The following is a 23,023-nucleotide window of genomic DNA, read 5'->3' on the forward strand; positions in this document are numbered from 1 at the left end:
TCCATAAAAGAAGGATCTTGATTACTCCTGTATTTCAGTTTTGTTGAAGCTTGGTGTAAAGAGAACATACAAAAGACTGCAGTAAATTACTGGTTTAATTATGTAACAAAACCAAAACATTTCAGAAGCACATAATTCTATAGGCCAGGATGAAATGCAGCATATCTTCACCACATTTTTTCTGGCCTTGTTTCACAAAGAAAGTGCATACATGGTGGTGGAACAGTCCTTACAGAAACCAGCTTAGAATTGTCTATGTCATTAAGTAACTTAGGAAAAACTTCACTAACAATGTATGTTTCTATGTTTAAAGGGATATTTAAACCAGTTGAACTCTACTGTTGATCAAAATCCACTGTCACAAATCCATTTGCATTTTGGGATTAGAAGAAAAGCCAGTTCCCCAGGATCCTTGAAAAATCTCTGCTTGGAAATTTTCAGCAATGCTGAAATCCATTTTGCAGCGATTCTTTATGACACTTTCATGACAGACTATAAAATACAATTGCCCAAAATGATTAACAAATCAATTATGCTTCTGAGCTGAGTGGTTCTTCACACCACATTTATAAATGGAAAAACAACATGTAAATGGCAATTTGTGAAAGAATGACATATACAGCCATTATCATATGTAGTGAATTGGACACTAACAGAAAACATCTGCATGGACTTCTGTGGAGATTGCTGGTTTGGGGATGTAAATACTAAAATGAGTACTTCAGGCAATCAAGTTTTTCCCCAGATTTGCCCTTTGCAAATTCAATTGGGAGACATCCTTGCAATTTCTTCTGAACCATCTCTTCATTCTCCAGAAATAAATTTGATGAATGTTTCTGAAGCATCATTCATTGACTGTCTGCAAAACACCACAACTGAAGATCAGTTACTTTTTGGTTGCAAACTAAAAGGAATGCATACTGTTAATTCTCAGTGGCTGAGTGTTGGGACACATTATTTTATCACAGTAAAAGCAAGTGGTCCATCGTTTTGTCACCTGGGGCTACAACTAAATGTGACAGTGAAAGAACAGTTCTGCCAGGAATCTCTGAGTTCAGAATTTTGCTCTGGGCATGGCAAATGTCTTACTGAAGTTTGGAGCAAGACATACAGCTGCCATAGCCAGCCTCCATTTTCTGGAAAATACTGCCAGGAACTTGATGCATGTTCTTATAAGCCATGTGAAAATAATGGCATTTGCATTAATAAAAGAGGAAAATGGAATAAGCAAGGATATGAATGTATCTGTCACCGACCATTTACAGGTAAGATTTTTTTTTTTCAATAACATAATCCAGGATGCCTTGGTGGCTCAGTTGGTTAAGTTTCTGTCTTCAGCTTAGGTCATGATCAGTGTCCTGGGATCCAGTCCCACATTGGGCTCATTGCTCAGTGGGGAGCCTGCTTCTCCCTCTGCCTGCTGCTCTCCCTTCCTCTTTCTCTCTCTCTCTCTCTGACAAATAAATAAATAAAATCTTAACAACACCAAAAAAAAAAGTCTATTAAAATAGGAAAATAAACCGAGTTCATAGACTGTTACTTTCCAAAAAACAAACTACCTTTCTAAAAATCTTACAGATTTTTTAGAATGGGCTAAATTTGGAATCTGGATATAACAAAATTCCTATCAGGCATTTTCTAAATTTTTTTTTTTTTTGCTTATTTAAATAAGAGGGTTTTTTAAAAAACATAGTTTTACCCTGAAATACTTATTTTCACATCTTTCTCAAAATTCACTCTTAATGTCTCATATATTTTTTTAAAAATTATCAGAATAGTATTAGTCATAGAATGAAATTTCCAAGCTTATGGTATTTAGTTGAAACTGTTCTGGGTGATAATGTAGGAATTAAGTGTGGATCTGAGTGGAGGAAGATAAAGAGGTATGTGGCTGTGTGGCTGTGGGGAAGGCATAAAGTTGCTTGGCAGAATTGGAAAAGAAAAGATAATTGTGAGCCAAGAGCAATGTTGTTTTTTGTTTGTTTGTTTGTTTGTTTTGTTTTGTTTTGTTTTGTTTTTTGAGAGAGAGAGAGAGAGAAAGCTCACATGCACATGACCTGTGGGGGGAGGGGCAGGAGGAGAGAGAGAGAGAATCTTAAGCAGGCTCCATGCCCAGTGCAGAGACCAATGCGGGGCTCAGTCTCACGACCTTGAGGTCATGACCTGAGCCAAAATCAAGAGTAGGTCGTTTAACCAACTGAGCCACCCAGGTGCCCAAGAGCATGTTCTTAATGGATGCTGGTATGGCCTTATGAAGTGATTAATAGATAATAGTGGAAAGGAGGAAAGAACTTGATGTAATTAATAAACTAAATGAGAGGCAATGATGAGGAAAGGTAAAAAGAAGACATTTGGTGAGTAGATGAAACCAACAATCTAAAAACAATGTAAACTATACTACCTGAGCCTGAAGTGAGGATTTAAAGGAAAATCAACTATCACTACTTGAAAGTTTACTAGGGAATTTGGGTCATCAGAGGGAAATGAAGAGAAACATTGAGAAATATAGGGAAAAATTTAATCTATAGGAACTTATGAAAGTGTTTCTTTTATTGGGAGTTTAGAGACCTGGCATAGAGAGTTGCAAAAATAATGGATAAGACAAGGATGATGTAACAAAGTGAATAGCTTGATGCAGTTTGTAATGGTAGTATGGGAAAACAAATAACAGATTGGTAGTACATTTGGTCAAGAGAGAGGAAAGGGAGTGAGCTGTAGATATGATAAAACAGATGAAGCTCAGAGGTACAACTGTAAATTTTTTCAGGCAGGCTTTAGGGGACTTGAAGTTCTTCTTCTGTGCGCCTGGGTAGACTATACTATACACACTTAAGAAGACTGTATAATAAAATATCTCAATACACCCTTGCAGGCGCTAAAATTCACCTAAGCCAATCTTTCAGAGGATTTTAGACTGTGATAGGGAAGTACTAAGTAAGACCTTTCAGAAGTTAATCTCAGAAATATCCACTGAACATCCTCTGCCTATAATTGGGATCAAATTCTCATTTTACTCTTACTGGCATTGGTGGACAAAAATGTAAGTAACCCCAACTCTTCCTGGAGTTTATCAGATAATTAAGACTAAGACAGGTCATGTGGTGTCTAGGAGGCTCAGTTGGTTAAACCTCTGCTTTCTGCTCAGGTCATGATCCCAGGACCTTGGGATCTAGCCCTGCTGCAGGCTCCCTGCTCAGGGGTGAGTCTGCTTCTTCCTCTGCCCCTTCCCCTGCTCGTGCTCTCTCTCTAACTCTCTCAAATAATTAAATGAATAAAATCTTTTAAAAAATTAAATTAAATTAAGGCAGGTCAGCAAAGAAGTGAAAGCAGTCAAATTGCTGATTTGGGGTGAATGAAAAAGCAATTTAATTGAGAGATCCTAAAGCATACATTTAGTTTATCGAAAGTATTTTAAACTATAGTTAGCCAGAAAATTTCTACCATTTATCAGAATATTAATTGGCACGTATGTAATCATATGTCATAGAATGCTGTTTCAATGATTTTATCTTGGTTGCATACAGGTGTTTGTTTCTACCCAATGTTTATTTGTTTATTTATTAGGAACACAGCCATAGATAATTTAAATAATTAAATGTTAAATACCATAATACTAACCATATAGCATAATGCCACTTTATTATAATTGCTTCAATTTTAAATCTCAGACAATACAGAAATATGTAGAATTACTAAAGAAATTGAGAATATTAACTGTATTAATTTGCTAGTGATGCCATAACAAAGTACCATAGTTTGAGTGGCTTCAACAACAGAAATTTATTTTCTCACATTCTAGAGGCTAAATGTTAGAGACCAAAGTAAAATGTAAGCAAGATTGGTTTCTTCTGAGGCCTCACTCCTTGGTCTATAGATAGCCATGTTCTCCCTGTGTCTTCCCTCTGTATGTGTCTGTATGTCCAAAAATTTTCTTCTTATAAGGACATCAGTCACATTAGATTAAGACCCACCCTAATGGCCTCATTTAATCTGTATTACCTCTCTAAAGATTCTGTTTCCAAATATGGTCACACTATGAGGTCCTGGAAGTTAGTATTTCAGATATGAATTTTGAGGGCTCTCATTTATAGCCCATTACACTAAGATTGAAATAGGATATGACCTATTGGACATTCTCTTATTAATTTAGTTTTTGTACATGGAAATATTTGGCACATATTATATTTACTTAAATTTTTATTGTTTTGGGGTTGTTTGGAGGTAAAAGAAGGAAGAAGAGTTCTATATTATTGAGGCAGGGCTGTCAGTCTATAAAGAATTAGAAAGGAATCAATGATAATGGCAAAACTGCTTACAAATTAAATTAAGAATTCAATTAAAATGGAGGGGTGGCTGGCCTATTACTAAATTATGGGCAACTGTTTTATAGTAACGTGTGTCTGTTTCCAATGCCCTGGAATTTTGTAGGCACATTCCTCTACAAAGGATATTATGAGTTAATTAACTGCACAAAAAAATATGCTGTGAAAGATTATGGTATGTGATATTGTAGGACCACGATAGTTTGTATTAGTGAGATTTGGAAACTTGGTAGAATAGATAGGGCAAGAAAATGTAGAGTTTAGAAGTTGGTGCATAACTTCTGAGAATCAAAGTAGCCTTATCTCACCCCCCCATAATTTCAGATTTTATTTTATTATTTTATTTTATTTTATTTTATTATTTTATTTTATTTTATTTACTGTGGAAAGAACACTTAATATGATATCTACCCTCTTATTTAATATTTAAGCATACAATATAAAATTGTTGATAGTACACGCAGTGTTGTATAACAGATCTCTAGAATTTATTCAACTTGCTTGACTAAAACTTTATGTCCTGGTTTTTCTTCAGATTGTGTCAATTTTTCACATTTTTCTCTTTTGAATTATCACTTTGTCTAAGTGATAGGGCTAAGACACAATATACTTTTGAATATGTCACTTTGTAAATTAGCACTGTAGGGATAGCACTGTATGTTGAAGAACTGATATATACATAAATTAATATTATCTGTCAAAACATGATTAACAAATTCAAATTATCATGAAAATCAACTAAAGTTCAAATATCAACAATCAAAAATATTTGAATACTGTAGTGTGGGTCAGAAGATGGAAAAAGCTTACTGAAGATATCAAGCTTATTGAAATTAATCTTTGTTTCAATTTAAATACCTCATCATAGAGTTTTATTTCTTTTTTTAAGATTATGTATTTATTTATTTATTTATTTATTTATTCATTTATTTATTTATAGGATGGGAGCAGGGGGAAGGGAAGAGGGGAAGGAAGGGAATTTCAAGCAGACTCTGTGCTGAGCACAAGCTCAGTGCAGAGCTTAGTTCCATGACCCTGAGATCATGATCTGAGCCTAAATCAAGAGTGGGTCACTTAACAGACTGAGCCACCCAGATGCCCCTTTTTTCTTAATTAGAGTTACATTTTGACAAAATTTTAGTCTTCATTATTAAACAATTGGGGGAAAATTAATGACCATAGTTAACTATATACAATGTAAATATTTTTAATCTAATTGAAACATTAATTTTCTTTCATTTGAATAGGCATGAATTGTTCAGAAATTATTGGCCAGTGTCAACCACATATCTGTTTCCATAGGAATTGTGGCAGTATTACTATAAATAATCTCATCTGTGAATGTGGTGAGCCATTTTCAGGTAAAAAATGCACATGTATATATGTATATATGCATGCATACAAATCATTAATTTTTTGTCTTATTTGCTTCACATTAAATTTGAAATGTTTCATTAATTACTGAAAAATGCAATTTTAGAGTTTGTACACTCTGAATATGTTTTAGGAATATGTTTAATCAGTTTGGTTAGCAATTAAATGATCCTGCTAAATATTCCGTAATATAAGACGAGTTTTGGACACCAGTTGGCAAGTTTTTTCACCATGATAAAATATATTTTGTTCATAAGTTCTAAAATATTTTTAGACATAGTGCACACAATTTGCATAATTTTGCACATTTTGCACATACTTTGCATAATTATATCTAACTTATTTCCTTATGTAACATGTCATTACAGACAAATCCCCTTTTATGAAGAGTAAAAATGTTTTATTTCTTCTCAAATGACTTTAAAGATGTGGAATGATGTCACTGTTTAAGCCAGTATGTTCTTAACTATTGATTAAATGTTTAAGTAATGAAAATACGTTTAAACCATTCCAGTCTCATCTTTAAACTCTTCTACAGTTTCCCATTTTCTGGGAAATATAACTCATTATCTATGAGTATATCTGTCTCTCTTCAAAATGTCTTTAAGCAGTGGTGTCTCCAGCCACAATTAGAAGACACCTACAGACTCCTTTTGTGGGAGTACAACAAAAAGATGCATGTCTTCCAAATAACAGAGAATGGCGATATCTCTTAGTGCTTCTCTTGCAGGTCCTTCCACGTGACTCCACTGAGGGAGATTTGAAATTTTGGTAGAATACATTAATCACTGTCCCACAGAAAGAAGGTTTGGTGGCAATGCAGGCAATAAGGATTCCAATAATTGTCTTAAAAAAAAAAAATCTTTTCAGATCTTTTATCCCTCCAGTCTTCTCTTTCCTTGAGAGAGGTTATGAGTTGAAAGATTTATATGGTATTTTACTGTATCCTGAATATGTATGAAAACCATATAATTTATCTTCCAAACCATGACATTTTTGAGCAAAAGAGGTAGCTAAAAACAGTTACAGTTATATAATATTTGAAATATTTATTTATTGAAGAGCAAATTGTTTTAATTAAATAAGCAGACACATAAAGTAGACCTATTCAAAAATTATTTTTAATAAAATTATTTTCAAAGAAGATAATTATAATTTGATCTTTGATCTCTATAAACCAAAGTTTAAAATATGCTTTTTATTGATTATCTGAACATTACAAAACAGTAGAAGCAGAAACTGTGTTTAGCCATATTTATCTCTAAATAATATGTTGCTAATAGTTTTCTGAAGAATGAATATGTTTTAATGTGGTCTAATTATTTTAATTTTTTATAAAGTTATACTCTCTTCAAAGATGCATTTCTGATTAATAAATATGAAATTGTTAATGTCTTCAGTTGACTCCTAACTATGCCATTCGTAATCGAGGACATTTTCACTGAACTGTTGAGGTTCCTGTTAATCTCAAAAGAAATCTGCTAAATGGAATGTAGTCGCAATTCAGTTTTTTGTATAAAATACATAAATCAGGTTTTTTCATAGCAGCCATATTTTTATTCTGTTTAGTATTATTTTCTTTGACAGACATTTTCAAAGAAAAACCGTATGAAATAAATGATCTTCACATATGATTCCTTTGAATGTTTGGCTAAGCTTAGGTGATGCAAAGTTATAGGGCTTCTCAATTATTTCCATTATGTTCTGGTACACAACTTTATCCATAAAATATAGGCTCCTTCTCAAATATTGCTTCCCACAAGTCCAGTTATTCCAGAGCAAAATTATAGTATTTATAATATTATACACTTTTGAACTTATTGAATATGTTCAGTGTCTCTGTTGTGTTATGCTAGAATACATTTTAATGTCTTTTTAAAAATAAGGACTACTCACTAAAACTTTCAAAAACTGATTTTTCGTGTGCTTGATTTATTAAGTTGTTTGATTAAATGCTTGTTACTGGTTTTGAACAAAATAGACCAAAATTTAGAGGATTCTTTCACTAAAATGTCATTGTGACATTGGATTTATTTTCAATCACTTGTCAGAAGCTTAAACATTTCTAAAATCCAAATGTTAATGGATGGCAGCAAAAGAAACCACATTCTGCCATGTTACACGTTTTCCCCCTGCCTATCAGTTCTGTCAAAAAAAAAAAAAATTGTTGTCCTGTGACTATTTAAAGTTATTTGTAAAATTTGCAACTATGGATTCTATTTCAATTATGTGAATATCACTAGTTTGGATTAAAATATGAATTATGTGTGCACTACAATAAATTCCAAGCATATTTCTTTCTCATCCTTTTTTCAACTTGATCAAAACAATGTATATATCATGATATACTTAACAAAAGTTTTATTTAAAATTTTAACTTAAGAACACATAACTTTATCTTTGAACAACTTAACTGAATTTTCAAAAGCATTCCTAATATCATTATGTATCTTGCATTGAACAGAATAAACTTGCAAAACTTTATTTTAATTCAGTTAATTGGATGGAAAAATCAGACCATTATTGAAATTAACTGATGATTTATTTAAAGCCTCTAATTTTACTAATATCAAGCAGCTTGCATCTTTTTACTGTGTGTGAAGTTATTGTCTTAATTCAGCTGACACATTTATATAACTATCATTTTACATATATGTACAGAGAAATTTGCAATAGAAAATGAGGGAAATCATTTTGGGGCAGTCACTTGATGTAAATGAAAAGACATGCTTCACAGAGTAATATATAAGAATAACTCTCCATCTGCACCTAATTCGTCATGGCAGGCAGTATTTTAAGATAATTACTAACATTGAAAATAGATGCTGATGGTTCTTCAACTAATGTGTATCTTCTGGTTTTCATATAGTCAATGATAGCAGTGGTGGATCTGTGGTGGATCATTAACAGTGACATAGTATAGAGGCAAACTGCATATTAATTATCAACTTTCCAGATAAACATAAATTTGAAACTTTTAAATTAAAAATATAAATTGCTTTTTATCTTTTTGCATTTCAAGTATTTATTATAAAATAAGAAATAAACATCAGCACAAAACAAAATATGTAAATAATATATATTTATGCCAGGGACTTGTAAACTTCTTTTCTGTAAAGGATCAGATAGTAAATATTTTAGACTTTCTGAGCCATATGAGCTCTATTGCAATAACTCAACTCTGTTATTGTAGTGTGAAAGAAGCCATAGACAATATGTAAATGAGTGAATTTGGTTTGCTCCCATAAAACTTTATTTACAAAAATAGGTGGAAGATCATATTTGGCTTAGAGTTACAGTTTATCAACCCGCAATTTATACCGTTCCCATGACCAATGGTAGGACCAAACTTCTATACCAAGAACATATAGACAACTCTCTATACACTCTATGACAGAACTGCTTCGTCTCTGTTTGTCTCTCGTATAAAACACAGACATAACTCATAATTTCCTGTGGTTCCCACTGACCCAGCTTATTTGCAATCAGGAAGCTTTGTGCTCATAGGGCAGCATTATCAGATCCTTCTCCTCCTATCTACTGAAAGAAGAGAGTCAGTTATTTGTGGCTTCTTGGGTCTTCAAAATCCTGCAAGCTATCCTTAAGTGAGAGATATAATATTCTTTGCACCTGGAAAGGACTGAGAAAAGAGAAGTAGGTTATCATTTGATAACTTGCTAATTTATCCTCATGTTACATAATATATTGCCTACGTATTTCTAACACACTTAGAAAAGACCATGGCAGAATTTAAAGTACAAAGTGGAGATCTATCAAACACACCCCTGTTTGTTTTAATGTAAGTATGAATAATGGTACTTAGTTAGAAATCCAGGACAAATGATCGTTTGGTAGTTGGGGAGAATTGATAACTTAGCAATATTCTGTCTTACACTCCGTGAGCATTAACTGCTGCTATCATGGACAAACTAGGATGATTATTAGAAGATCTACTAGCTATTATAGATTGGGTTATTTTTTAGTACCTATTTATTGCATTATTCTGTGACTTAAAGCCACAGCCAAAAATGTAGAGGAAACATCGCTTTTTTAAAGCTTATATAGTACATATGTGCGTGTGTATGTATATATGTATACGTGTATCTATCAATCTTCAATCAATTTAAATCAAGACTGCAAAGATATAAGGTATAGAGTACACCAATCCTATTTTAATGTTAGTTATCTTTTATGAAAATAGATATTCCTAAATTTTAAGACAGCTCAAATATTATGAAAGAGTATGAATAAGAATAATTAACTGTGAGGTCAGACTGCAATATCAGACATTATAAAAGTAGAATTAATAAAGGTCTAATAAAAACTATGAAATTATATTCTTCATTGTAATTCTAAATTTGAAATGTTATATATGATTTATGTGTCTATTATAAAGTGATTTGCTCTAATTTTATAACTTTATAAGGTTTATTGAAAAGAATTTACTGTGTCTTTTTGAGCAATGAATGAACCATTAAAATTCTCATTCTGTAGATGGTCAGTTCCTGACTTACTTTCACACTTTTAAAATATGAGTTTGATATAAGAACAAGTGATCATCAGAAAATAAACTTCAGTCTTAGTTTAGGACTAATTTATAGCTAGAAAAAATAATTTTAGTTTCAAGATTCAAAAAAGTTTATTTACAAGGCACGCTGGGATCTCTGTACCCAAGACAAATGATTTAAAGACACCATGGCATGGCATTGGAGGAATAATCTATTTTTTAGGATGTGATGACCTCAAATAACAGGAGGTCTAATCTGCGTAGTGACACATACTGTAAGACATTTAGTTAGTAGTTTAAATCAGAAGGTGGGCAGAATATTTTCCAATACAAAGTAGGTTTCTCCATTTTCAAAGCCCCTATCAGGAGGTAGAATTTATGGAACATATTATTTTGTTCATGGAAAGGAAAGCTAGCAGGAGCTAAGTCAGATACAACTTTTTTTTTTTCATTTTTAATAATTGAATTTTAATCCTATTTGAAATTCAATTCTGATAAAGGTTGGGAAATTAATCTTTCAGTTTGACCTTGGTTCTAACCCCCTGCCATGTAGAGAATTGAACTAGTCCTTATTTTTATAAGCATAATCTGTGAAATATTGTGAATAGTTACTAATCATATTACATGAGCTGATTAGCACTATACCTGTACACTCAACTCTGAGGCTTAGCATGCATAAAATTTGGAGTTAAAATTATGGCAAATATTTACACAAGTTAATTTAACACATTTAATGATGTACATAATTTTTTAGGTGTTGACTAGGAAAGAGTTCATGTACTTTACTATAGATAATTATTATTTTTACAATGTCAAACTTCATTCTGTGGTATTTTCTTGATTCTCTGGTCACTGTGATCATTATCAGCATTGATGGTGACCTGTTGTTCCAAACACAGCATAATCCACGGTAACATAACACTGAAAAGCAAAGGTTCTGTATCTAATTACTAACATGAATGATTTCCTTTACTACTTACACTCATCCTGATAATGAACTGAAGCTCACTTTGCACCTTCTGATAGTCTTCCTTCTATTGTGATAATCCTCCTTTGATTGACAGAACTATGAATTTAACCATTCCCCATCCCACTGTAAATTCTCTGGACAATTCATGTGTCCACTCAACATCTAGTATATATTATTCACTTTGTAAATAGTAATTATTGATAATTACAGGATCTCAGGATGGTCATGAAATTTTTTATTTCTTGTATTAATAAAGAGAACATAAATTGATTACAAATGAAAGGACTTGAATGCTCAATAAAGTATATAATGTAGTTAAAGTTATAAAACATATATGTTGTGACACTTTGAATGCCTTTTCATTACTATTGAATAAATAGATTAGTTAATTACAGTTTATCATGTGCCTCGCTTTTTACTAGAAAACTATTCCACAAAATAATTAATCTCATCCCTATTTAACCTTTTGAGAAAATCGTGGAAATAGAATTATAACTTGGATGGTTTTACTCCAGTGATATTATTGTCTTAAGCTAGTGTGTAATGTTGCTTCTCTGGTCTGTTCAGTGAAAAGTTAATTAAATATTTAACGGTGAGGCAATGTCAGTGTATAGTTGTATAGACCCATAGGATCCTATAGATCTGGAGAACTAGCAAGGCTTACTTGCTTTGCCATTTTTAAGTTGTCTTTCTTGATTGATTTGATTTTAATTTATTCATTTTTTCTTTGAATATAGAGACAATTCATTGACTTAATAATACTGTCTTTTGGCATTCATTATGTCTCATATGAAGTTAGTTATCGTTTGCATTATTTTTCCTTATGGATATGTCTGGTTTTTTTTCTCTGATTTAGTAATTTTATATTTTGGTTATTGACTTTACCCTGCATAGCAGTGATTTTCTTTGTATTTGACCTACCTGGAGATTATCAAACTTCTCGGATTTGTAAGCTAATGTTTTTCACTATGTTTGGAAAGTTTTAGACCATTATTTTAAATAATTTTTTACTGCCACAATCTCCCTCTCCTTTTCTTCTACAATTACACATTTGGTAGATACCTTCTTATTTTCCTACTTGCTGCTCTGACACTATTCATTTTAGTGCAATTATTTTTCTCCCTATATCTTTTCTTCAAATTAATTTCAGTTGATTTTGTTTGTTTTGTTTACTGATGCTTTCTAATTCTGGCTGGTTTCGTTCATTCTTCAAGGACTTGGTATAGTGTGTGTGTGTGTGTGTGTGTGTGTGTGTGTGTGTGTGTGTTTAATATTTTTAAATAGAGATATAATTGACATATAACATTATATTAGTTTCAGGTGTTCAACATAATGATTTGATATTTGTATATATTGTTAAATGATCACCACAATAAGTCTAGTTAACTTCCATCACCATACATAGGTACAATTATTTTTTTCTTGTGAAGAGAATTTGTGTGCTTTAATACAGTTTTATAGTTTTCTGTGAGAAAGTTCATCTGAAAAAAGCTATTCACAGTAGTGCAAAGTAACACAATCACCAATGTCAATATTTCTCTCGTGCACTCTCTTGTTCTTTTTTTTTGTCTTGTTTTTTTTTTTTTTTAATCTCTAGAACTTTCCTCTGTTTACGTTGAAACAGGTAACTTTGCAGGGACCCTAAACAGGATGTTTTTACCTTAAACAGGGACCTCCAGGTAGGTATGGGTCATTTTAGGCATCAAGCATATATAAGTGGACATATGATCAATTTTTGGCAAAGTGATACTGAGTTCAGTTAACATATCATGGTAAAATTTTTTAAAAGATTTTATTTATTTGTTTGAGAGAGGGAGAGAGAGAGAGAGAGAGAGCACGACCGCACATGCACAGGCAAGGGGAGGGGCAGGGGGAAGAGCAGACTCCCCACTGTGCAGGGAGTCCAGTGAGGGACTGGTTCCCAGACCTGAGCCAAAGGCCAATGCTTAAACAACTGAGCTTCCCAGGCACCTGATGGTAAATATTTTTAAATTAAATTCACAACTATAGATGAGGCAGCTTTGGTAAATTGATCTCTGTCAAGAAGTTGAACTTCTAAAGGAAGACAATTGAGTAGCTATGATAAATGTATTATGTCCTGCCCAAATAATTTTACCTGGTACAACCAACTTAATTTTCTAAATATATCTTTTTTAAATAATACTTTCTTTCTCAAAAGATTCTAATCACTTTCCCTTTGCATATATTACATGGTAGAAAGATGGAATTGAGAGTTAAATAAGTTTGGTTATTAGATTCCATAATAATGATATATAAATTTTATTCATGTAATTTTTTATTATGTCATCTATGGTATGAAAGAAATGTAATGTTCCTTCCCTACTCGCTGTGTAGAATAAAGGAGATAAGAAACACAGCATAGATGTGGTTAATATAGATTGCCATTGGAGTTAGACAGACTTGTGTTCCAAGGCCATCTCTATAATTCCCTAGCTTTCTGATCTTTAGAATATTATTTAAGCTTTCTAAATTTTAAATTTCTGATCTGTAAAATTATGAGAATTGAAATACTCTTCTCTTGTTTGTTTGTTTGTTTGTTTGTTTGTTTGTTTGTTTGTTTTTCCTGAGGACTAATGAAATAATTCATGTAAAGTACTTGGTAAAATCACAGACACACAATAAGTATTCATTTAATTTTAGTTGTTGCTACTTTTGCTATTGTTTGACATAACTCTCCCTTCAATGTTTATTTCTTCTATTTTATTAATACAGTCAAACCTGGTCTCCTTTTATTTTTTTCCTAGCAATTCAGTATTTATACAATTGTCTTCTATTTTTATTAATCTATTTCTAAACCAATCATCTCCTGTAATCAAATGGTTCTAGTGATGGTCCGATGAATAAATCATAAACATTCACATTTTCCCTGCTGTTGCTCATATTTTTTACCTTCTCTGGAATGGAAGTTCCCTTTCCTTTCCTTTACTTCTCCAAAATTCACTCCTTTATTCCTTCTACTGATTTACAAATTCCTTGACAGCAAGGACTGCAATCTAGTCAAATTTACAGCCCCATCTTGCAGCACATATAAGGTATTGAATAAATGTTTCATAATCAAGAAAGTAAGAGACAGGAGGCTATTCTTAATCTTAAAGGAATTCAAAATATTATGATTCTCTTCTGACAGACATACTTTAGATGTGAAGCAAACTTTTTTTCAATCTGGAGTCACAGGGTTATATTTGAGTATTATACACTCTTGTCATATATAGAAAGAAAAGTATCAATGTTTTTGCTATGTGTTTTGTTAGGACACTGAAAAAAAATAATACAAATATATCATCTCTTAAAAATGAAAGATATAGTCTTGCTATGCATGGCCACGTGGATAATGTGACTCTCTGCTTATCTTTGACTCATAATGTGTTCAGTTTTTATACCAACTATGAAAATTGTGGGATTGAATTGTTGTTAAACTGAAAAAAGTATAAAAGCCACTTTTAGCCTTCTAATATTGAATGTACTATTGCTTCCCCTTGTAGAATGTTGAATTGGTTCTCATTAGTGACAGATGTTCTATACATTGCAATAATACTGCCTATATAATTGTGATAATTTTTCACTTCTGATTTGTCAGTTCCAGTGATTTAAAAATCACTTGATGACTGCTTGAAAATGACTGATGCTTTTTCTATATTAAGTATTTTCTGCTGGTGCAGTGTAAGTCTTTTAATGAGTTCTTGAATTCTGTTGAAGTCTGCATGTTTTAATTCTTTGTTCAAGTAAACAGGTGTGACAATTTATAGAATTCCATGCAGAAACTCTCTAATTACTCCATCTTGGGACTTTGAAATGTGTTTTATGGGGAAGAGCCATAAACTTATCTTTTAGATACAGGAACATTTTTTAACACATGGCTTCAACTTTTATTTAGTGAAAAAAACTTGGAAGTGAAAATCTAGAAAGTTGAACTTACATAATGTTTTATCCAATAGGTAATTTTGTTATTCTATTTTGTCTATTTATACTCAATGATATTACATTTTTAGGTGCTAGCTATGAAATTCCAATATAAGAGTTACTAACATATCATTATAAACATCCCTTTCAATACATATGTTCATGTTTGGTTTCTTTAATTTGTTGATTTGATTACAGTAATCAAAAATTCCAATTTTTTACAACCTTCTTCATTATGATCAGGCTTACCTTAACAACTTTATTAACTGCATACATATTCAGGAGCATTTTTAAAAATGGCCCCCAAATGAGCATTTCCTGATTCAAGACAAATATTTGAAAATGATTGATATGTTTTAATACCAAATTGTGCTGCAATTCAGTGGGATTCTTTATCAAGCTAAAGAGTGACTTTAAAATAGTATAAAATAAGAAATTAAGATGTACATTTTGAGAGATGTCAATTGAGTAAGTTTGGAAAGAAAGTAATTAATTTTTCTGTCACTTATGCATTAGATTTGATTCCATTGGCATCTGTGTCTACCTATCTATGACAGATCCATTTAGATGGCTATACCTGATATAATGGTGTTGGGGAGAAGAATTTTTCTCTACCTTTCAAAATTCTTCTAGCTGATTTAAGAATTGATTGGGCATGAGAAAGATCAATAGGAGAAAGAGAGAAAAGTTGAATTATGTGGAGAAGGCCGAATAATGGAATTGAGATTTGAAGAAATGATCAAGGCAGGCAGCTTTTATACTTTTGAGACAAACAGACGATAAATTTGTAAGAAATTCGCAGAACAAAAAAACTTAGTTTGGGAGCTTCAATTAATAAGGAATTTTTAACAGAACTTGGGCTGAGGTGGTAAATTAGCAAGGGTAGTTTAACAAAGGTAGTTTATACAGCCTTTTTGGCTCTGAATTTCCTATCTCTGGTGGTAAGATTGTCTCATTACATCCTCGTACAGGGAAGGTACATTTCACATGGAAGATTTATTTCCTCCCTATTGGAGATAAAGGGAGATCAGAGTGTTTTTCTTGCAGTAGCTGTTTCTTAACTAACTTTTAATTCAAAACACTCAATATGCAAAAGTGGTACATTTTGAGGAGGTCTGCCGTTGGCCCCTACACTGGATATACCTGAACTTAAATTCTTTAAGGAGCACTTTTCATAGAGTTTACCTGTTTTCTAACAGAATCTAAACAGTATGCATCATGGCAGATAAGCCCACTAATTGGTATTTAAAGACTGAGGTTTCACTTCAGCTGCAGTGTTATAAGGAACTAAAGTTTCCTAATGCCATCATGACTGCTTTTGTGAACCAAATGCTCTTACAAGATAGCAACTGTAATATCTTTCCCCTTAAAATTGCCCCGTAATCATTATTACTCATGTAATAGGCATTATATTTGTATAATGAAGAATTTCATTTGATATGGTGAGAACTACAGAGCAAACAACAATTTTAGCTCACTGAATTCATATAATCATTTCTATGATAGTCTTTAATTATTCTCTTCTGAGTCTAGGTCACAATATTTGAATAAATTAAATTAGTTTATGAAAAGATGATAACTGGGAGGTGTGTGTGTGACAGGGAGGACTGAAATTTATAAATTAGTCTACCTTTAGATAAGGTAGAACAACATACATCATGTAACTTTATTTTCAAACACCAGTAAACTTCTGATTAAATCTGAAATGTTACTTTCAAAATAGCGACTTATTCTTTTCAACATTTGCTTATAGAAAATTCAGTGTCTGGCTACATATCATTAATTAAATGTAAAATTGTTTTCAAATGAATGTCTTTTGCCTCTCAAAACATTTTGAACACAATATATGTAAATTTAACCCCCCTATAATCTTGGGTTTTCCAGGAATTCCTGGTTTTCTAGTCTATAATCACAAGCATATTTCCTTCCCTATGCCTTTTATGTTCTCATCCTCAGCCAAAAAACAAGTCTCTTTTTTCCCTGGTGTTTTGTTTTTGTTTTTTGTGGGTTTTTTAGATTCTCAGGAGCCCTTTCTTTATTTTTCCTCCTCTACTACTTGCTTCAAACCCTTTCAGCACTTTTAATTCTTATGCTCTTACATCTTCAACTACCTCACAGAGTTTTACTGGTTATTTATTGTTGTGTAACAAAGTAACCCTAAACTTAGTGGCTTAAACCAATGACAACATTTATTTTTGGTCATGAATCAGCAGTTTGCTTTTATCTTTGCTTTGATAATTTCTGTTAGGAGCGGCTCAAAGGCTGGGTACTAGAATCGTCTGAAAATTATTTATAATATTCACCTAGCATTTCACAGTTCTAGCAGGTGACTGGCTCTTGACAGAAATGTTAGCTGGTGCTATGGGATGGGATACTTACATGTACCCTCTGTGCATGACATTAGCTTTCACAACCAGAATTCCACAACCAGCCTCTGGAGAGAAGAATAAGCTGTATCATCTTTTATGACCTATCCTCAGAAGTGACATAAAATAATTCTTTCTACATTCTTTTTTGTTGAAGATGTTATAAAAGTCCTCTCAGGTTGAAAGGTAGAGCAAAGGTTCTAGAAGACCATATATAGTTGGAGATATTGCTGCAGCCATATGTGATAGTCTACCATAGAATACTTCCTCTTTTTTTTTCCCCCTTTAATATTGTGAAACCTAAGTGATTCTTAGGCTTCCTCTTCTTCTGTAGCTTATTATAGCAAAAGTTACTCATTCTGTCATGTAACTCTCACATGACATGTGGTCATTATTGCTTGCTCTTAGCAAACAATTGCACTTAACCAATTTATTGTTTGAGCCATAGCTTTCAAAATCTTCTTTCAGCTTCATGCCACCTCATATCAGATTTGCTGTTCCTTTCATCATTGTCATTTACCCTCTTCTTGGTTCCTCATCATTAACTGATAGATCCAACACCTGGCTTGTAATCCTTTTTTTCCATTGCAAATACTATCATCACCATTTTAAAGTCTCACTTCAAATTCTTTGATTATCTCAACTCCTACAAATATCACAGTCATTGCACTGTAGCAAATCACACCCACAAAGATGCCAAGAACCCCATCATCATCTTGGTATACTGAGTTTTCCTTCTAATTCTCTCACTTTCCAAATCAATCTACATTTCATTTTTGGAGCCCAAATCAGTGTTTTTTTGTTTTGTTTTTGTTTTTGTTTTGTTTTTGTTTTCTCCTGAGGAGACAATTTGTTTTGACAGGAAAATAGGCTGTTTGAGTTCAAGGACTTGTATATGATCCCATATCTGTTCATTGATCTTTACCAAGACACTTAATTAACTTTTCTGAAGCTAAGTTTTTTTCATGTTCAGTAGTTGAGGGGAAAAAAAAATAAAAAGCATTATTTTGAATTGTGACTTAGATCTTGTATATAAAATGCAAATACTATTTTACACTGTTTAAAATGCACTAGATTACTGTTAGTTTCTTCTTGCAAAAAGTTTTTGTCCTTCTATAACTAATCAAAACTTAGTTGTCACACTTCTATCATACCCTATGATGCATATAGTTATGTTTGGATTGTTCAGATCATGTGTTTTCTCTGTTCTTTTTACAGTTACTGACCACGGGTGGTGGAAATCCCAACATTTTTTATGGCTTTACAAATATATCTGTAGTCTTCACACTCAGCAGTACCCTCAACTTTGATCTGCCATCTGTTTTAGGTGCTTAAATAAAACTTCTTGATTGTCTACTGCTACTTTTCCAAAATCTCAAACTTTTGTTGTTGTTCAACCACTTTTTCCTAAAGCTTCCCCTTATCCCATCTCCATGCAGCAGATACTTTTTATCTGCTACACAGAAAGGGCATATTAAGTATGATATCCATCAACTTTTATCTATTATTTATCATCTTATTTTAACCATATAATCCCTCACCTCCTTTCCTCTAGTTTCATTTACTTTTATGAAAATAACATTCTGACCTGAATCCCCCCTTGCCCACAATCTAATATAATATATGAATTTAGCCCAGTTTGGCTTATTACTTGATATATATTTTAATTTCTAAGGAAACTACACTTAATTATCTTACTTGATGGAGTAAACTACTCACAAGATGGACTTGTTTTGTTTGATTTCCTTGCTGTTGCTTATCAGAACATAGCCTAAGGCCCTTAGGAATTTGGATATAGGAAATTTATTTTAATTTTTAGGCACACAGGAGAAGAAATACCAGATAAAAGCACATTAGTGAGAGAGTAGAAAGCCTAGGAGAGAGATGCTGTTATAAAGATAGTGTTTACAAACACTGTTCTTGGAATTAAGTAGAAAAAATAATAAATTTTGAGTGAAAAATGACTAAATAAATCAATCAGTTAATGAGATAGAATGCTTGCTCATAAGGGCACTAAAATAAAGTCCTTAGTGTTTGACTTATTCTCATTTGAACTGCATCGCTTCTGTCAATTTTACCTGTAACTGAAATCCCTTTTTTATACAAATATTATTATGTATATTTCTATGTATGTGCCATATGATTAGGTTAAGTGCTCTAATGAATTTTAAATAACTTGTGAATGAGTCATGATCAGTGAAGAATTCTTCAAAAATTGAAGGCATATTATTCAAAAACATTAAAATATGTAAGAGCTCTTACTAAAACTTTTTTAGGTCAGATATGTTTCACAAACTTTCCTGTAAATATATGTTTCTGAAATTTTGATGATAGCACTTGTTCTTCTTAGATATAGAATACATAATTTGTAAAATATTTATAAAATCTCTTCCTTTGTAATCACCATAGCACCTGTCTTTGAATAGAAAATGTGGATCTTCCAAACATATCTAGATTCTTCCAGGGAAGTTACGTTTACTAGATCTTCATTACATTCAGACTTAGAAAAAAAAATTGCATTCCATCTCCATATTAGTACACCACTTCCTTTTAAGCATCTTTCAACTCTGAGATTTTGTTTTTGAAGAATAATTAAACAAATATATATTCTAGTGTATCTTTTTTAAAAAGTATTTTATTTATTTATTTGAGAAAGAGAGAGAGAGTGCATAAGCAGAGGGAGGGGCTGAGGGAGAGGGAGGGGGCAGACTCCTCTCTGAGCAGGGAGCCTGATGTGGGGCTCAATCCCAGGACCCTGAGATCATGACCTGAGCAGAAGGCAGATGCTTAACCAACTGAGCCACCCAGGTGCCACTATTCTAGTATATCTTATGATTGCCTTCAAAGTGCATGAAAATGGGCAATATCATGTTAGGTTGTATACAAAGAAAGTACTATTTATTTAGTAATTGAATAATGTGAATTAAGATAAGATATATGGTGAATACATGTAATCATCTACACTTAAACTATATATAAAACAGATTAACAGAATAAAACATAGAATAATCCAACCAAACCCCTCCTATTCCATTTAAGTCATATATTTTATTCCTGATTATGTTTTATTTGGAACTAAAATGATAAGGGAAATTTTAGGAAATATAGAGTTCAAAGCAGATATTCTAAGACACTTAAGGGACATGACTCTGCCACTCTAGTTTGCATTAAAAATACCTTAAATATTTTATTAGAAATAGAATAGTAATTTACATAATCACATGATTCCCATTAAGAACAAAATACAAAACAACACAAACAAAAAACAAAACAAAACAAAACAAAACAAAACAAAACAAAAAAAACGCTGTAATCCAAAGTAGAGGGAAAAAATCCACCAACTTCTATTTTCCAAAACATTTTATTTTATGGTCAGGAATATTTTTCTGTTTCTAATTGTTCTCTAGCTTCAATGATAATGGGACCATATCCAGAATTTTAAAATGTTAGAGTAAATTGTCTTTCTGAATCATAGTAGATTTCAACATAAATTACAATGATATCAAAGCAGGAGTCAGTGAAGTGCTGGTTGTGATATGCTAAGCGAAGATCTGAAAACCACTAATTTTCCCCCTTCTCTCAATTCAATTTACAGCCCTGTTTCTAGCATTCATCTACATTCATCTTCATTTTATTTTTAGCTCCTGCAAACTTTCTATGCCATAATTTTTATACCTCCACCTTTACTTTCAGTACTGCACACTATATCCACATCCATCTTTCTACATGAAGTTAGCATCTAGGTAACAATTTCCCTTTTTGACAGCACACTTAATAATTTTTACATTTATGTGGATGACACTTCAAATACTAGAGTTTTATGATTCAGTCTCTTTGATTATGCTAAATATAACCTCAGTCTATATCAGCTCAGTTCCTTACCAATTCCAAATTATCTTTGTGTCTACAAACTGGCTAACACAATGTTAACCATGGCATCTATATTTAAATGAATATTAGTTTTAATGCAAAGAAATATTGGAATTCATATTAAGATTGAACAGGTCATATCAAGGACATCAAGCTTCATCACTTTTAAAACCAATCTAATATATTAAACTCATGTAGATTAAATAATAATAAAAATGTCATTGATTATTTACTATATGTTGGACATTGTGGCAACTATATTTTTTGCATTATTTACATTAATCCTAAAAACAACATATAATAACTGACATTACACTTCTCTTTACATTTATTAGAGAAGTGGAAGCTCAAAAAGCTTTCATGTTTAAAATTTTTCAGAATCACAGCTAGTTAGTGGTAGAAGGAAGGTTTTTATAAGATTAAGGATATTAGCAAATTTTTCTCCTTATTAATACTAGTTGAAGATAGCATTTAAGTCATTGGCATAGACCCTTCTGTTGCTTGTTACTAATCCCTTAAAGCATGTACCTTTAAAAGATGATCGTTTTACCACGAAGTCTTCTGGAAACACCCATTTCCTGAGAAAGTGTTATTTTATATCCAATCTCTAATATATGCAATTTTGAAAATCCATAAGTAAATTTTTAAATGCCACATGGAAGAAGCTTGTGCATTTTTCTTTGATATGATTTTAAGTCACAGTGCAATCTGGCAATTTCTAAACTTAGGCTAGAGCTGGGGATTTAAAATCTTTGGAAATTTACTTACATCATTTCCTCAACAGATGCTTGGCAGAAGAGATCGCTATGTATAGCTGAGGAAGAAAGTTCTTTGAGGATAGTGAGAGATTTGTTGAGGTTTAAATTCCTCAGGCTTGTTTCAACTATTTTTTTTTCTTTCTTATGCAGACTGGTATTCACAAGTGTTAATGGAAAAGTTTCCCCCTCCCCCATTGAGAAATACAAAGCCAATATTTTAAAGACACAAAACAGAAAAAAGAGGAATGATTTTAAAAGGAAAATAACAAATCTAATTTCCCAGGAACTTTACGTGACTCTGATAAATTTGAAAAAGTATACATTTTTCGTACTTTGATTTTTTTCTTATTTTTAGACTTACCTAAAATATTTCCTAATAAAATACACAGAGATATTATGTCCTTAAACAGTTCAATGGAAAATAAATCTGTATCTATTTACATTTACCATATTGGAAAATTTTAATATTTTATGAAGAATTGAAATGTGTAACTGAAAGGGTTTCACTGAAACAAAAATGCTTTCTTGGACTTTCCATGTCAAAACTTCCTAAAATATTAATACCATTTTTATGCAATTTACTTGGGAGATAAAAGACTGGTGGTACTCTATTGCTTGCAATGTAATACTTAATGCAGTTCATGGACTTTTAGAATTTGAAGTATAATATTAGGGTTGCCAGATTTAGCAAATAAAAATACAAAATTTCGATTAAATTTGAATTTCAGATTAACAGTGGGTTTCCGTATATTGACTTCTCCCTTAGGGTACAGAATTACCCTTAATCTGTCAGCTAGCCCAACTTGGTGGTAACAATGGGGAAATACATAGGGTAAGTAATAGAAAATCTCCCCTTTTCTTGCCCAAGAAAGCATGAGAGGAGGATTTGGAAAAGAGAGAGAAAAGAAAAAAGCCGTCAAATGTGTGTCAGTTTA

At 32.1% G+C, this 23,023-nt stretch overlaps 1 protein-coding gene across 1 annotated transcript in view; it reads left to right on the forward strand.

The window, feature by feature from the left end:
* Positions 1-484: 484 nt before the first annotated feature.
* The window catches only part of EYS (EGF-like photoreceptor maintenance factor), a 1,472,906-nt gene continuing 1,450,367 nt past the window's right edge, over positions 485-23,023 (forward strand). Inside the window, 2 exon segments of the mRNA XM_087856898.1 lie at positions 485-1,265; positions 5,570-5,683. Coding sequence (XP_087713024.1) covers positions 485-1,265; positions 5,570-5,683 — 895 coding nt within the window.

The sequence above is a fragment of the Ursus americanus genome, chromosome 29 (genome assembly GCF_024610735.1).
Source record: "Ursus americanus isolate L20-20 chromosome 29, mUrsAme1.1.p, whole genome shotgun sequence".
In the NCBI taxonomy this organism is placed as follows: domain Eukaryota; kingdom Metazoa; phylum Chordata; class Mammalia; order Carnivora; family Ursidae; genus Ursus; species Ursus americanus.